At 48.2% G+C, this 12,641-nt stretch overlaps 1 protein-coding gene across 1 annotated transcript; it reads right to left on the bottom strand.

Annotated features, from left to right (window-relative positions):
• Positions 1-3,251: 3,251 nt before the first annotated feature.
• C5h9orf152 (similar to human chromosome 9 open reading frame 152) lies at positions 3,252-10,620 on the bottom strand. Its single transcript, NM_001400939.1, has 2 exons — positions 9,930-10,620; positions 3,252-5,689 (listed from the first exon to the last, which is right to left on the bottom strand). The coding sequence occupies exons 1-2, from the start codon at positions 10,126-10,128 to the stop codon at positions 5,184-5,186; spliced, it is 705 nt and encodes a 234-aa protein (NP_001387868.1). The 5' UTR covers positions 10,129-10,620; the 3' UTR covers positions 3,252-5,183.
• Positions 10,621-12,641: the final 2,021 nt, after the last annotated feature.

The raw sequence follows: 12,641 nt of genomic DNA on the forward strand, positions 1-12,641 counted from the left end.
TGCTCGCCTCGTGCAGAGTACAGAGTACAGAGAGGTGGTGGTTTCCTACCTTGGGAAAGCCTTCTGCTAATTGAGAAGAGTACAAAAGGGCTTCTCCCAGTTCTGACCAGCACAAAAAACAAACAAAAAAGCAAAAGAAAAAACCAACCAACCAAAAAAAGAACAAAAACAAACCACTCAGAGAAAAAGCGGTGGGGTGTGCATTTGCGTGTACGAGTGCATGGACGTGACGACGGCTTAGCAGTAATCTGAGCCCTGTGCTTGGAGCAGGTTTGAAAGCCCAAGACTCGGTGTGTGAGTGGCGTGCTTCTGCTCTACTGTTCTTAGCTAAAGCAGCCATGTAAGGAAGAAGGGGATGGACACAAAGATCAGCCCTCCCCCTCCCTCTCCCTCAGAACTCAATCCTCAGCTCCCTTCTAACACAGGAATGCAGCCCCAGGCAAAGCCAGACTTCCGTAGGCCTTGGTGGCACGCTGGAGCCCAGATAGTGAAGGGCAGACGTAAACTGACTTAAACTGAGACCATTTAGCTATGTATACCTTTTGCCTCTAAATGTAAACCTCGTGTTCCCACCCTGAAGATGGATCTGAGGAGCCATTGTTCTTCCTTCGAATGTGGCCACCTAGAATACATCTTTTTTTTCCACATTGTGCCGCCACTGGTTTCCGTGATTGAAGATGCATGGAAGAGCCTTGCTTGGAGGGCCCAGGCTCTGGCCCTGACATTTCCGGTCATGTTTCTATTTCTTCATGTCTCTATTTCATTCACACAGGGTGACTATACTTATGCACATGGTGGGTAACCGTGTGGCTGACTTGGACAATGAAATGTGAGCAAAAGTGATTTACGAGCCAGCACAGGACTAAGAATACACTGCCTTCTGCTAGGGAACAAGTAGTGATTCAGTGCTAGCATGTGGCTGGGGACAACACTGTTCATGGAAGAGAGTTCTGTGCACAGTGGAGTGAAAAATTAGCCTCTGTGTTGAGATCTGTGGTTGCTTGTTAACACAGCAAATCCTGATGGATGGCCTTCCAGTCTGTTCCCACCCTTCTGTACTGTGTTTGGGTCACCTGGTCTCTTAGCTCCTAAACACATCGCCATCTACTGTCCTTACGTCCAGAGAAATTTTACTGCTGCCCTAGCAGGAAACACAGAAGGAAAAATAAGTCTGGAAGAGTCTTTGAATTAAAGGCTGAGGAGAGTTAGCCGAGTGGGAGGGGCTAAAGGGATGTGGCACACATTTCCTTACTCGTCCAACAGGTCCACGGGTGCAGAGCACACACAGTCTTTACTGAGTGCTGGCTCCATGTACCAAACTGGATTCAATGGACTTGGACAATAAGATAAATCAGATATGAAGGAGCTAATAAATCACAGGAGGGGAAGGAGGAGGAGGAGGAAGAAGAGGAGGAAGAAGAGGAGGAGGAGGTGGAGGTTGTTCAAGAAATTAAGGGCAAACACCATGGATGCTGCCGGGGAAAGAGCTGCAACATTTAGAAGAATGGGTTGAATTTGATTAGGGGGTGTGGCTAAAGGCCGTCCATCTTCAGAGCAGAGGCCAGTCAGTGTGTCTGAGGAGGAGGATGCTGGAGAGGAAACTTAAGGAGAGAGATGTAACGAGCCTTAAAGCATGGAAGCCATTCCTCTTACTGAGAATGTACACTATTCTCAGCCCTTCCAAAAGGTATTGTGTCTCTCACTTCACAGATGATTGAAGCCAAATGGAGGGGTTGAGTAACCTGCCCCGAATCTTACATCTAGAACAGCTGGATTAAGACCCAGATTGCTAACTCTGTATACCACATGTTCTTCATTGACTCGTAAGCAGGGCATGAGTTGACAGATGTGCTTTGGAACATAGGCACGGGGTGGGGGAGGCAGGTGTTTTAAAGCTGTACAAAAAGTAGTTAACTTGTTTAAAATGAAAGCAAAGCATCTGGGGGGGGGACAGCTCAGTGGATAGAGGCTCACTGTGCCGGTCTGAGCAGGCAGGAATAAGGCCCCAGATGGTGAGGCTTTGAGTGGGAGGACCAGGGCTGAGAACACAGAAGCTGGGACTCGGAGGTCTTGCACGAGCTGATGACTCATTCTTATTAAGAAGCACAGCATCTAAGCTGGACAGGATGGCCCACCTTTAATCCCAGCACTGGGAGGCAGAGGCAGGTGGGTCTCTGAGTTTCAGGCCAGCCTGGTCTACAGAGTGAATCCAGGACAGCCAGGGCTATGCAGAGAAACCCTGACTGGAAAAACAAAATAAACAAATGAAATAGAAGTACAGCACCTTATACACTATCTGAAGTGGGAGAGTGGACCAAGGTCAGCAGAGAGCTAAATGGACCAGTGTTGGCTAAGAGAACACAAGATACCAGACACACAGCCGCCTGAGGACTGACAACCACAGCCCTTTAAGGGAGAAACCTGGCTTACCCCAGCTGGCTTAACCCGGGAACAGAAACCTTAACTCCTTTGAGGACCAGACCCCAGTCCCAGACCAGACCTTGCCTAGTCTGTCTCTGGGCAAGGACACAGAACTAGGTTTCCTTTGTCCCTTTTGCCTGGGTCTCTGAGAAAGCCATGGGTCAGCCTGGCTCCCAACACAGTGAAAGCATGAGGGCCTAAGTTCAGATCCCTCGCACTCACAAGAAAATCTGAGCTGGGTAGCACTTGCTTTTCATCCCAGAGATGGGGAAGCAGGGATCAGGGGATCCTGTAGTTTTGCTAGCCAGCCAGTCTAGCCTAATGGGTCCCAGAGAGAGACCTTGTCTCAAAGAACAAGGCTGCGGCTGAAGATGCGGCTCAGTGGTTAAGAGCACTTGCTGTATAAGCCGGAGGACCTGAGTTTGAATCCCCAGCACCCATGTGAAAAGGCCACGCACACGCATAATCCCAGCTCTGTGGGGATCATTGGTCCTGCCAGTCTAGTTCTAGGTTTAGTAAAAGACACAGTCTTCAAGGAGCAAGGCAGAGAGGGATAGAAAAGGACCCCTGGCCTCCTCCTCTGGTCTCAGTGCACATGCACAGGTACACAACTGCCACACTTGCCCCAGCACACGCTGATGTACACAAAACAGAAAACCAAAAGCCACCAAAACCCCAAAGTGGACAACTCTGGAGGGATGATACCTGAAGTTGACCTTCAACTTCCACACACATGTGCACGCGCTTGTACATGAAACACATAATACCAGCATTAGGAAACCATTACATGTGAATGAGAAGCAAAAAAATTAAGACGGAAAGACAGAGACTTTTTTTTTCAGAAAGTGTTCTTGAATTTTATTAGACTATTTAAAAATAGTATCTAATTCACTGTTCAGCAAAGGAACGGAAGTGACTTCCTAAAGCTAAGCTGATCTCCAGAGGCCTCGGAGCTTGGAGATACAGAATCTGATTCGAGGGAAAGGTGCCTGCGGTGCCAAAGGTAAACAGGAAAGAATGGTCCCCTCCCCCAACACACACATTCAAGAACGGAGACTCCACTTTGTTTAAAAATGCATATTTTTGATCCTGGCGGGGGGTGGGGGTGTTGGACTCTGGGTTGGGGTTCACAGAAGACTTTCCTTTCCACAGCCACTGGCGAACCCCTTTCAGGTTGAGTTGGATCATAAATCTGTTTGAGACTCCAGGAAAGAACTATGAATTCACATACCAGACGGACACTGCCCAAGTTAGGGCCATCCTCAGCCTCTTTATCTCCACAGTTGATTCAGGAATCCCCGCTGCCACAGGGAGAGACAGGTGCCCCACCTCCACACTGTGGAAGGGGGCCATGAGGCTGTAACCGAACTCCCCAAGTGCCTAGATTCCAGGTGAATCACAGGCGCCATTCTCATTTCCTAAGGAAGTTCTTGGAGTAGGTTGCCAGTTTTGGGGACACCAGAGGCTACCTGTGGTGACACATCTGCCCATCATAGATACACCTCAACTAGATGTGTCCCTTCCTCCTCAAATCTTCAGAGTCCCACATTCCTACTCCAGAATGCCCTCCCCTCCCCATGCCAGCCACGAATCAGAGAGAGACTGACCACGTGACCTGCCGCTTCCTCTGAGATCCACAAGATAGGGGCACCAGCCCTGGTTCCTGTGCTTGTGACCCCTTCAAGAGCCTCACCTGCTCCTGCCTGTCTATCCGTCTGTGGTTTTATCTTGGACTCCAGATGCTAGGCCTTTCAGGAGGGAGCTGAGTGAGCCACCAGGCTGCAAAGGAAGTAGTTTGTGGAAATACCTATCTCCCGAGCATGAGGCTCCTCCCTCAGGCCGCGATTACCATGTGTTTTCAACACTGGCCGCTATTTGGGTTTGTTCGCTGTTTGGCTGGAGACAGGGTCTCACGTAAGCCAGGTGTGAACTCCCAGTTGTCTTTCCCTCAGCTACCAGTGGCTGGGATTCAACATATTTGCCACCACTCCTGGCTAATGGATTTTAAGAAGAAGTTAATCAACAGAACGGAACACACGGGTACAAAGAGTGGAAAGAAAAAAAAAAAAAAACCAGAGAAGGAAAGGCTGACCGGAAGTAGATCTGTAATGACGCTGGGATGTACCATCTCAGTGACTGGTGAAAGAAAGAAGCCATCCATTCCCAAGGACTCCTTGAGCCCACAGGAAGGTAGGAGGGACTGTCACGCCCTTTTTACCCAGGCTGACCACTGTCTGGGAGTTGCAGATGGGAGGACCACTACTATTGAATTGTCTCTTAAGTCCCCCGGACAGAGGAACTAGAAAGGAAGGTGCTAAATTCTCGGAGACCCTCCCAGCATATACAAAAAACCAGAAAGTATTGGGGGAGGGGGAGGAGAGCTCCTCTAATCATTGACTCCCAGTCAAGATAACCCACTGGCTAAAGGTCCTGCTTTGCTTCTGGGACCAAGTGTTGTACTGGTCCTAGCCACAGAGGAGCATCTAGGGTTACTAGATTAAAATTGGGTTGGTGGTTAAGAGAGCATTTTCATCCTGACTTGGGTAATCTCTTGAGTTTAGAAGGGAAAAACAAAAAACAAAAACAAAACAAAACAAACAAACAACAAAAAAAAACCATTAAGAAACTCATTTCCCATGATTCCAAAATCGAGGTGCTCCAACTGTTGCTCGTTGTTCCAGGCTCTGGTTGTGGCTTTGTGTGGTTCCATGATGAGTCAACAGGTGGCCACATGGATGAGATGTCTGGCTGAGTGGAAAGCTTCAAGGTGGGCCGTATAAGCCCAGGTTCCGGGCAGCTTGGGAGATCCTGGGAGGTTTCCTCTGGGGAAATGGATAGTGAGCTGGTTTTCCAGACCTGTGTAGGTTCTTTGTGGAAGCAAGGCCCTGCGCACTGGAGCCTGCTACCTGTAGTGGGGCACGGTCCCCCTGACCTTGCCGCTGAGCTACCTCTGAGATTTTGATTTCCTGATGTGTCTTCTGACTGCTTTTCAGAACATCAGTGTCTCCCTCCGGAGACAACCTTGGTTCCGGCTCCACAAGGTATCCCTTGGGGTTGCCTTGGTGACCGGCTTCCAGATGGAAGGTTTGAACCAAGCGATGCAGCTCAAGGTATGTGTGCCATGGAGCCTGACGGCAGCTTCTGTCCGCTTCCTCCAGCATCCCCTCAGCCTCAGAGTCGGTCTCCTCTGGTGACAGTGAGCTCCTTCTCTCCTTGTTAATCCAAACAGTACTGGTCATCAATTCTGCTGGAGCAGGCATGATCCCTTCTAAGAAGAGAAGGCACAGCAGTGTCATCGGGTGTGGGAGGCCTCTGGATGGCTCCCTTTGAGGAAAACTCATAGCTTTCAGATTAAAGGAAGACCAGACCCTGAAAGCCAAGGGGATCAGATACCCAGAACATTGCATATGTGAACCCACACATGCAAACACACATGACCTGACACGTGAACTCTCCCCCAATATATAATTCTAACTATTCATAATTCAACAAACATTTACCAAACACTATGTCCAGGGCATTGTTTTGTTTTGTTTTGTTTTGTTTTTTGTTTGTTTTTTTTGTTTGTTTGTTTTTGTTTTGTTTTTGTATTTATTTTTGTTTTGGAGCTGGGAGCCTTGTGCTTGCTAGGCAAGGGCTCTACCACTGAGCTAAATCCCTAACCCCTCAAGGGCATTGTTTATTCGAAGTTCCATATATAGCAGTGAGAATACTCACAACCTTATGAATGGGTCCTAATAGAGGAGAAAGGCAGCAAACAAATAAATATATTAAAAATCCAGGTGCTAGCTGGAACACGTGCAGAGAGTGAGAGATTTTTGTCACTCATTTTTGACATGGATGTCGTCGTCCCGGCCCTCTCAGGCTCAGAGAGCTGTGTAGAAGAGGAGTGTGGAAGATTATAAGAGCTGGGGGAGACAGATGACTCCAAGGAATCAGCATCCTCCAGACACAACAGGGCTCTGATGCACACGTGAACTCACAGAGATCATGGCAGCGCGCACAGGTTCAAGTCAGACAGGGTCCCAGCACGGAGAGAGGGAGGCAGACATGGGCCCCCACTCCTAACCAAGAAGCTATCTGCAATTGGTACACGAGTGCATAGGAAATCTTAGTCTTGTCCAGTGATGTCTTATTGGGTATATTAACCACATTTCAGGGCAGGCCCCAGGCCCACAGTAGATCGCCAACACAAAGGAGCTCAGTGGTGGTTATGTAGACATTTGTCTCATGTTGCTTTGTTTGGGATTTTGTTGTTGTTTGTTTGTTTGTTTGTCTTACTGGTCTTTTGCTTATATATTTTTGTTTCCACTTTTATGTTTCTGTGAGGTTTTCTTCTTTTGTGTGTTTTCTTGTTTGTATTTTAAAGAAAGAAAGAAAGAAAGAAAGAAAGAAAGAAAGAAAGAAAGAAAGGCATGGAGTTGAGAGAGGGAAAAAGATGATCAGAATGTATTGTATGAAAATAAATTTTTCAATAAAAAAACTGAATTCAATTGCTATCCAGTTTTATTGAAAAAACTAAAGCATAAATGAAGGACAAAAACCTTCAGTGAGGGAACTGGAGATTTGGCTTGGTCATTAAGAGACTGCTCTTCCAGAGGATACAGGTTCCATTCCCAGCACCCACATGTCAGCTCACAACTTTCTGTAATTCCAGGTCCAGGTAATCTGACTCCCTCACACAGACATACATATAAGCAAAACAACAATGTACATAAAATAAAATACACTTTTTAAAAAAAGTGCTTTGGTTCTAGGAGAGTCTTAGTGTCATTTCTATTAAAAACAAAAAACAAACAAACGAACAAAAAACAAACAATGACCAAATAAAACTTTAGTGAGAGTGTGTGAACTCTGTCTGGGAACAAGTGAGAGTTAGTATTTAAATATGGCAAGAATTGGGGTTGGGGATTTAGCTCAGTGGTAGAGCGCTTGCCTAGCAAGCGCAAGGCCCTGGGTTCAGTCCCCAGCTCCGAAAAAAAAGAAAAGAAAAAAAAAATGGCAAGAATTGCCAGGAGGTGATGGTGCACACCTTGGCCAGCACCGGGGAGACAGAAGTAGGCAGATCTCTATGAGCTGGAAGTCAGCCTGGTCTATGGACAGCTAAGTTCCAGGACAGCCAGAGCTACACAAAGAAAACTTGTCACCAAAAACCAAAATCCAAAAGCAAAAACAAAACAAAAAAATTGGCAAGGATCAAGGATATACACACAAAAGGATAGACACACACACACACACACGCACACACACACATGCACACACACACACGCGCGCGCACACACACTGCCGTGATTTAGATCTTAAATGTCCTAAAAGTTCTTTGCTAAGAGCTTGGTCCCAGGATTAGGATGAGCGTCTTTAGGAGCTTATGGAAGCTTTGCCTACTCAAAGGACGTTGGCTTCACAGACGTGTGTTATCTAAGGGGGTACTGGGATTCCAGCACCTTGCCCTACTTTTTGTTTCCTGGTCACCAGGAGGAGAGCACCATCTGTCACCACATGCTCCTACAGGATGGAAGTGCTGGCAAAGATCCAGAACAAGAGATGCAAGTGGCCCTGGAATGACAGCCCTGAGAGCATGAGCCACAGTAAACCTTTCCTCTTCTGAAGTTTATTCCTCTGACACTTTGTCTCAACACACGGAGCTGACTAACAGACCCCCCTCTGAATGTCGTCCTTAGCTTATGGGGTTTGTGTCCTAGGCTTCTGGTAATGGACAGAGGAGAGAGCCCATGGTCACTTTATTGAGATGTTTGCAGTGTCTCTTTCTTCTCTGGACGGGCTTCTAAGCTGAAGATGCAGATGGATGCCTTTTCCTTCTCAAGGGTTTTTTTCCCATTTGGTGGGATATGAAGCTCACTGTGAACTTTTAGAGCATCAGGAATTGTTTACCTACAGAAACCAGAGATCCATGCTGAGCCTGGAATCCCGACCTGGCACTTGTTAGTACCCTCATTGCATCAAAGTAGACTGGGGCGGGGGGGGGGTGATGGTACTACAGGAATGATGTCATCAGGAAGCCCCTCTGAGTCCCTGCTTGAAAAATGAGAAGAACAGATGCAGCCAGGCCAGTTCTGCACACAGGTGGCAGTTCTGCACACAGGTGGCAGTTTTGCACACAGGTACCAGGTCTGCAAACAGGTGTGGCCATTTCAGCACACAGGTGCAACCAGTTCTGCACACAGGTGCCAGTTGTGCACACAGGTGCAGCCATTTCTGCACACAGATGCAGTCTTCCACGTGGCCCCAGGTAAGAGTGATGGTCTGTTTTGGTCATACTTTCACTACGCTTTTAGCATAGCAAGCACACTAGTCTTCACAGAGCTCGGATACTCTTCAGGAATTGGAGAACAAGAAAAGAGGAGAGGAAAACATAGGAACCCTCTCTCATCCTGAGTCTACCAAGAGAGGGCTTTGGAGGCCTGGGGGGGGGGGTAGTCGAAGGGTCAGGCAGGTCTTCAGAGCAGGACCTCTTAACTTTCAGTTCTAGTCTATGGTCCATACAGGATAAAGAGAAAGAGAGAAACACACACACACACACACACACACACACACACACACACACACACACACACACAAAGGGAGGGAGGGTGGGAGGGGGGCTGATGCCCCTAGCCAAATGGAACCTTCTGCTAGGGCCCCGGACTGCAAAGACTTTAAAATAGGGTCTTCCTTCTATCTTCAAGCAAAAGAGAATATTCAAGAACACAGAGAAGTTAGTTGTACACTGAAAGAAAAGCTTTTCAAGATTAATTTTATTTTTACCTGTAGAAATGTTTTTGCCTGCATGTACATATGTGCATCTTATGCATGCCCAGTGCCTGTGGAGGTAAGAAAAGGAGTAGAACTGGAGTGGGAGGGTTGTGAGCCACCCTGTAGGTGCTGGAATGGACCCCAGGTCCTCTGCAAGAGCCACAAATGCTCCTATCCACAGCCTCCCATGTTTTTTCTTTCCATCTGCTTTGGTTTAATTTGGTCTGGAGGGGGATGGGGAAGGTAAAGTCAGGCTTTGTCCCAAGCCTGTGTACATAACCACTCCATCCTAAGGTGTGGTGCGATACCTACCACTGTAGAATGTAGAACTTTGCCTGCCTGAGCCCTGAGTCCTGGCCCCGTCAGCTGCCATCACATTGGGAGTCCCCATCTTTCTTCTCCAAAGCCATTCTCTCTGTTTTGCCTGTGGATCCAGTCAGGACGCTTACCCTCCATCATCCTACTTAGCCTAGCGATGGTGCCAAGCCTGCTCACCTGACCGACCAGTCAAGCCAGATCAGAACTAGGAGAAAAAAGGCACAGAGACCAGGAATGGTGGCCGCTAGCCAAACGCCTGGCAGGGGCCTCTGTTCCTTTGACTAAGGGACAGGCTGGGCACAGTCACCCTGATCAAGCTTCCCTGTCTCAGTGCTGACTGGGTCAGCAAACAGCTCTTTTCTTCCTCTCCTTGGCCGTTCAGTCACCCGGTTCCACCCACAGAAGTTCCCTCCTCCCCAGCATTTGCCCAGTCCTACCTTTAGGGAACACCATTAGGTGAGCCTGGGTCCTCTGCTGTCTCTTCAGCCCTTCATACTGGGCACGAAGAAATTGGATGTTTATAGGAGGCCCTTGACCTGACGCCTGAGCTCGGGAACCCTCAGCCATTAAGCTGGTCCCCAGTTCCAAGAACTTGGGTAGGGCAGGGCACGGGCAAGCCAACCCTTTCATCCGCATCCGGGAGAAAAGCAAACACTGAGGGCTGAGGCAGGGGGAAGGGAGGAGAAAAGAAGGGTAGGTGGTAGAGTGAAAGATTGAGAGACCAACAGGGAACCCGGGAGCAAGGAGAGAAGCTGGCAAGATAAAGGGAGAGAGAAGGAGAAAGGAGAAGGTTGGGGAGAGGAAATCTGAGGAGCAGGAAAGGTTGGTTCTTAGCTACAGAGGAAGATTCGGGGAGGGCCCGAAAAAGGGGGAGCAGAGAGAGAAGGAAAGAATGAAGTGAGAACTGGTTTAGAGCGGAGGAGGAGATGGGGAAGGAGTGGGTTGAAGAGCTGCAGGTAGGAGTCTAGTGAGCCGGTGGCGGGGCGAGCTCAGCTGCTGCGCTCTTTCTCAGTCCAGGGAGCTTTTATTCCAGCCGGCTTCCTTGAGCGATGGTCAAGCTTAGAATGCAGTTCCAAGAGCTACAGTGAGATTCCAGCTTCCTGGCAGAGCCGAGCTGCTCTGAGGAGTGCCAGGTGCCTTGCCTGTTCAGTTCACATATTTTGAACTTGACTTAGCAGGTCATCAAAACCTGCTGCTTTAATGAGCAGCCACCACAAAAAGAAACAGCTTCAGCAACTTCAAAAGCTGGGTCTCGATGTGTACAGGATCACCCTAAGGTCTCCATGTGGCTCCCTGCACACCTCCCAGATAAAAACTCTGTCGCAAAGTCTGCTATAGCAAGCAATAGAGTCCAGGGGAGCCCTGGATTCCCGCCAGCCCCACCTCTTTGACATTTGAGCAGCCTTTGCGATCTTGGCTTTTCCAACTAAGCAACAAGTGGGTGTTTATTTTGCCCACAGCTACATGCACCCTCACCCCCTTTATGCCAGCCCTACCATTTCTGCGAATGGCAGACACTGCCTCTTCTTACACTAACCTTGACCTATTCTTGCTCTGCTTGCTCAAGTAAGTCCAATTCTTTCTCCTAAGGCAATGCTTAACCAGCTGGCCACCTGCCCAGTACTCTTGCAGAGCAATGGGTGGGGAGATGGGGGAGGGTAAATCTTCAATGAGTAGTGAAGGGAGTTCACAGGGGCTGCTATAACAAAGTCTCACAAACTGGGTGGTTTAAACAACAGATGTTGTTCTGTTTGTTTCAGAGACTATAAATCCAAGATCAAGTGTGAGCAGAGTCGGTACTTCTAGGGTCTGTGTGGGAGAGTCTGTTCTATGAACCTTGACTAGCTTCTGCTGACTTGCTTTTGCTACCTGGTGGCTTTGTTTTTATGAAGGAATCACTTCACCTTTGTCTCGTCATGATCTTCTCATGTACGACTGTTGAAATGTTCCCCTTTTATAAGGACGCCAGTCATTGGAATAGTGCTTAAACTGATAACCTTATCTTAATTTAACTAATTAAACTGGCAGTAAATCTACTTCCAAGTAGGGCACATTGTAGGCTCCAGATTTAAGATTGCAGCAAGTGAACTGGGGTTGGGGTGGCATGAGTTAGCTCTCATTGGGTAGAGCTATTTGGGGGGGGGAGAGAAGAGACCGGGGGAGGGGCAACAGGGGACTAGTTTTAGATGCTACAGTTGGGGTGTCTTTGATCTTTCTGGCAGCAGGCGGGAGCCAGGTGCTTGGTGGGGAAATCTCATTTGAAAATGCCATTGGTTTTGAAAATGATAATTTATTATTGGAAAATTTTTATTGTTAGGAATATATAGAATCAAGAGGTGATTCTAGCTTGATCTCTTCCTCCCTCCCTCCCTTACTTTTAGGAGTTATATGTACAGATGCACATGTGTGTGTACGCATGTGTACATGGAAGTCAAAGGTTGATGGCAGAGGTCTTCAACCCTCTCTCCATTGCCTCTGAGACAGTCTCCTGCTGATCTTCAAATACTCCAATTTGGCTAGGCTTGCTGGCCAATGAGTTCCAAGGACCTACAGGTTTTATGCTCCCAGTGTTGGGCATATAGACCTGTCACCTGGCCATGCCTTTATGCTAAGCCAGGGATCTACATTTGGCTCCTCATGCCTGCACACAAGCACTTAAGTAGCTGAGGCATCTCCCCTCCCTCTATCCCTCCCCCCTCCTTCTGCTTCCCCTGAGTTCCTTCTTTCCTTCTTTTCCTTTGCCTTGTTTTTCTAATTTTTGTTTTTTAGACACTTTCACTTTGTAGACAAAACTGGTCAGGAACTCCTGGCTATCCTCCTGTTTCAGACCCCCATCCCCATAGTGAGTAGGAATTATAGGCACACCGCCAAGCCTGGCTTTCCTTCTTGTTAGTTTCCCATTAGCACATGTTGGTATTCTGTCTAAACTCCACCCCCACAGCTATCAGGCAACAGCCAGGTATGCTCCGCCCCACAGTTGCCTGGCAACGGCCAGCTGTGCCTGAGACTATGTAAGGGGCTCCTTGGCCCCTCCTCTCTCTCTTGCGCTTTGCTCTTTGCTCTCTTCCCTTCTCTTCCCCTTTGTCCCTTCTCTCCCCATCCCCACCTCCTTCCCTCCACGTGCTCATGGCCCTCCTTTACTTCTCTCC

Source organism: Rattus norvegicus, chromosome 5, assembly GCF_036323735.1.
Source record: "Rattus norvegicus strain BN/NHsdMcwi chromosome 5, GRCr8, whole genome shotgun sequence".
In the NCBI taxonomy this organism is placed as follows: domain Eukaryota; kingdom Metazoa; phylum Chordata; class Mammalia; order Rodentia; family Muridae; genus Rattus; species Rattus norvegicus.

Excerpts from the sequence above, each read along its gene's own strand:
- C5h9orf152 (NM_001400939.1), bottom strand. The coding sequence starts at position 10,128 with ATGCGGATGAAAGGGTTGGCTTGCCCGTGCCCTGCCCTACCCAAGTTC. Across the intron at positions 5,690-9,929 it reads CCTAATGGTGTTCCCTAAAG|AAGGGATCATGCCTGCTCCA; the intron begins GTAGGACTGGGC and ends TTCTCTTCTTAG.